Here is a 3,571-nt window from a genome sequence, read left to right as displayed (position 1 = left end):
ATTGATGTTTCTCTCTCATCGATGTTTCTAACTCTCTATCTCTCTCCCTTCCTCTCTGTAAGAAATCAATAAAATATATTTAAAAAAAATAAAAATAAAAATAAAAGCCTATACACATAGACATGAACCTTGCATAACAATTATAACTGATAATGACTATCCCATTCACAAATTCTTTAGTTCTTAAGAGAATCCTTAATTAAGAGAATTTCTCATAAAATTATAAACCACTTGCTGTGAAACACACCACTGCCTATTAGAGCTACTGCTGTAGTTAGCGGAAGTCATAGATATAATCAAGTTCTTACCTAATCTGAGCTCTCCGAAGTTCCCACACCCTATCTTCTTGCCAACCCTGAAGTTGGGTCCCACCATAAGAACCCCAGAGGATGTTGAGGAGCCAGTCGGTCGGGAACAGTGTGCACTCCTTTGTGCCATGGGTTTAGTGGTCCGTTGTCTTTCATCCTTCTCCCTACTAGGATGGTCCATTATCCTACCCGACAGAGTCGCTCCACAATGAATAGCCTCAGGCTGTATACCTCTCTTCAGTACAAAAGTATGTCCAAATGAACCGTAGTCAGAGAAGGGTAGAAAGTTCTTTTGGCACCATATTTATGCTTCTAATGTATCTTCAAGGAATGAAAAACCATTGGATCGTTCTTGTGGACATGTAGTCTGTAAGTCTCGAGCATAGACGGATATTTTGTAACCTAGGTAAAAATCAATAAAACAGTTAAAAATTAAATTTTAAAACAAATTGAGAAAGTCACCACAATGGATCTTACCCCAAAATGAGCAAAGTGTATAGTTTCCTGTAACTGGCTTTGGTTTTATATCTTCCAACAGTTTAGCCATCTGGACTAGTTATTCATCAGGTAACATAAGCTCAGTAGGCTGTTCACCATGGCAGCTAAGGGAAAACACAAGCCTTTAATATAAAAGGCTCTCTTCTAATGCTATACATATGGCCCAAAAGAAAATTATTTGTTGGCTTTTTTATCACTAGGTAACAGACAGATATGGTAGGGTTGAATCTAGTTAAATAAACTGAGTACAAAAGCTCTTCCTTTTAATTTGGACAGAATCTATCAGAAATGAGGTTACTCATTCTCCCCCTCCTCCAACCCCACCATTTATCAAACACTGACAGCAATCACACAATCTAAGACAAGTTACTGAATGACAGAGACTTCTTCGATAAAGGACTTTTCAAAAACCCTAGTAGTACTAAGCAGTCCTAGACTAAAACTTTGGAAAGCTCAACTTTTGGTCTAGTTTCACTGTGCACTGAGTATACAAAGAAAAAGTACCTGAAACTAATCCTGTGCACAAATCCGAAGTGAAAAATAAAGCTGAGAAACAAAGTCTTAAACCAACCTCATTCTTGTGGCAATTCTCCAGTGTTCCAAATCAGGACTGAGCCCAAAACAAAAGTATACAATGAGATAATTTTGATACTATTTTTAATAATCCAAGTGAATATCCTTAACAAAAAAAATATATATTCTTACCACTAAACACATAGTTATGTTTCACTTTCATTAAATATTTTCCTTAAAACTTTAAGGAAGAAAAGAGCTGCACGATTATGTATGCAATAAAGCAAATTAAGGTAAAAAGATCAGGGTGATGAGACGAGGTCAGCATTACTGCATTTCCTACATGAGCAAAATTATGAATTTATATTTTTCCTCATTCTTTTTTATATTTTCAATTGTATCTAATATTCTCCAATTATCTTTATTTACCCAAAGTTCCTCACATAATATTAGTAAAGTGGAAATACAATTTACAATGTCTTATATAGATAATCCCATCTTAACTGGTAGGAGTGTGTCTCTATGAGAAACTGTCAGGCTATACTTTCTTCCCTTATACTATAAAAATTTTTGAAGACAGAAAAAGTATGTCAGCCTATCCAAACAATTTTGAGCATTCAACTAACTCTCAAGTTTTCTTCAATTATCACTCACATAATAGTCTCATTTATAAAATTTGGAAAACTGTACTACCTTGACTGTTGTTCATCCTATCTTATTTATGTTCACTCTGTTTTTCTAACAAATGGAGTTTATTTTTATAATACTTGTCATTAATTTTCTCCATTGCACTGAGACTTGTGTAACATTATGTGAAGCAATCAACCACAGCTCTCATTTTCCTTGTACACTTGCATGTATATATTAGAAAAACACAGCACTCAAGGTTAGAAACCTGCAGAAAGCCAAAAACTGCCTTCAGCTGGGAAAAGGATAATTGTAACACCTGCTTGTAGATCAGAACAATAACTTTATTTCCCACAAATATGGCAAAAACTCACATTTAAGATACCAACTTTCTGCCCTAGCAGTAGATAGAACATTGGCCCGTGGACCAAAGGGTCCTGGGTTCGATTCCGGTCAAGGGCACATGCCTGGGCTGTGGGCTCAATCCCCAGTAGGGGGTGTGCAAGAGGCAGCCAATCAATGATTCTCTCTCATCACTGATGTTTCTATCTCTCTCTCCCTCTCCCTTCCTCTCTGAAATCAATAAAAATATATTGAAAAAATATATCAATTTTCTAACCTATGCATGGGATATTAGTACAGTCTAATCCATAGTTAATGAAAGATAGTCAATATCACTTTATGTGGTGCCTCTCATTTAAGAAGGAAAACTAATTGAACAACAGAAATTTTAACAATCCTATTTATTTTCTTTTTTTATATGTTTTTATTGCCCTGACCAGTATGGCTCAGTAGGTTGGGTGTAGTCCTGTGCATCAAAAGGTCACTGGTCCAAGTCCTGGTTAGGGCACATGCCAGGATTGTGGGCTCAATGCCCAGTAGGGACTGTGCAGGAGGCAACTGATTGATGTTCTGCTCTCACATCAATGTTTCTCTCTCTCTCTCCCATTCTCTTTCTCAAAAAATCAGTTTAAAAAATGGTTTTATTGATTTTAGAGAGGGAGAGGGATAGAAACATCAATGACAGAGAAACGTTTTTTAAAAAATATGTATTTTTATTGATTTCAGAGAGGAAGGGAGAGGGAGAGATAGAAACATCAATGATGAGAATCATTGATTGGCTGCCTCCTGCTCACCTCCCACTGGGGATCGAGCCCGCAATCTGGGCATGTGCCCTCAACTGGAATCAAACCCGGGATCCTTTAGTCTGCAGGCCGATGCCCTATCCACTGAGCCAAACTGGCTAGAGTGAGAAACACTGATCAGTTGCCTCCTGCATGCCCTCTAATGGGGATTGAGCTGCAACCCAGGCATGTGCCCTTACTAGATATACAACCGGTGACCTTCTGGTTCATAGGTAGATGCTCAACCACTGAGCAATACCAGCTGGACTATAATCTTATTTATCACCATCCACTGCTCAAAACTATTTTCTACTTTCCAATTACTAGGGGTACCAGTTAATAATGCGGATTTTTTTTCACTAGATGGGAGTTACACATATGTTGATATATATGTGATTTGACATGTATGCTACTTTGTTGTATTGACAGCAAGCTTCAAAACTTCATATGTCAAGTTTTCTGAAGGTGTTAACATCATAGATATTTTTATGCTTAAAAATG

The 3,571-nt window shown here is 37.0% G+C and overlaps 1 protein-coding gene across 5 annotated transcripts in view; it reads right to left on the bottom strand.

Annotated features, from left to right (window-relative positions):
* The window catches only part of CSNK1G1 (casein kinase 1 gamma 1), a 160,209-nt gene that overhangs the window by 98,176 nt on the left and 58,462 nt on the right, over nt 1-3,571 (bottom strand). For all 5 annotated transcript variants that reach the window (XM_006770784.1, XM_006770781.2, XM_006770782.2 and 2 more), the window contains exon 2: nt 309-710. In XM_006770784.1, coding sequence (XP_006770847.1) covers nt 309-489 — 181 coding nt within the window. In that variant the 5' untranslated portion in view covers nt 490-710. The remainder of the gene's footprint in view (nt 1-308; nt 711-3,571) is intronic.

This window comes from Myotis davidii, unplaced genomic scaffold (assembly GCF_000327345.1).
Source record: "Myotis davidii unplaced genomic scaffold, ASM32734v1 scaffold461, whole genome shotgun sequence".
Taxonomy (NCBI): domain Eukaryota; kingdom Metazoa; phylum Chordata; class Mammalia; order Chiroptera; family Vespertilionidae; genus Myotis; species Myotis davidii.
Note: the sequence above shows the minus strand (reverse complement) of the source record. Positions and strands in the feature narration are given on the sequence as shown.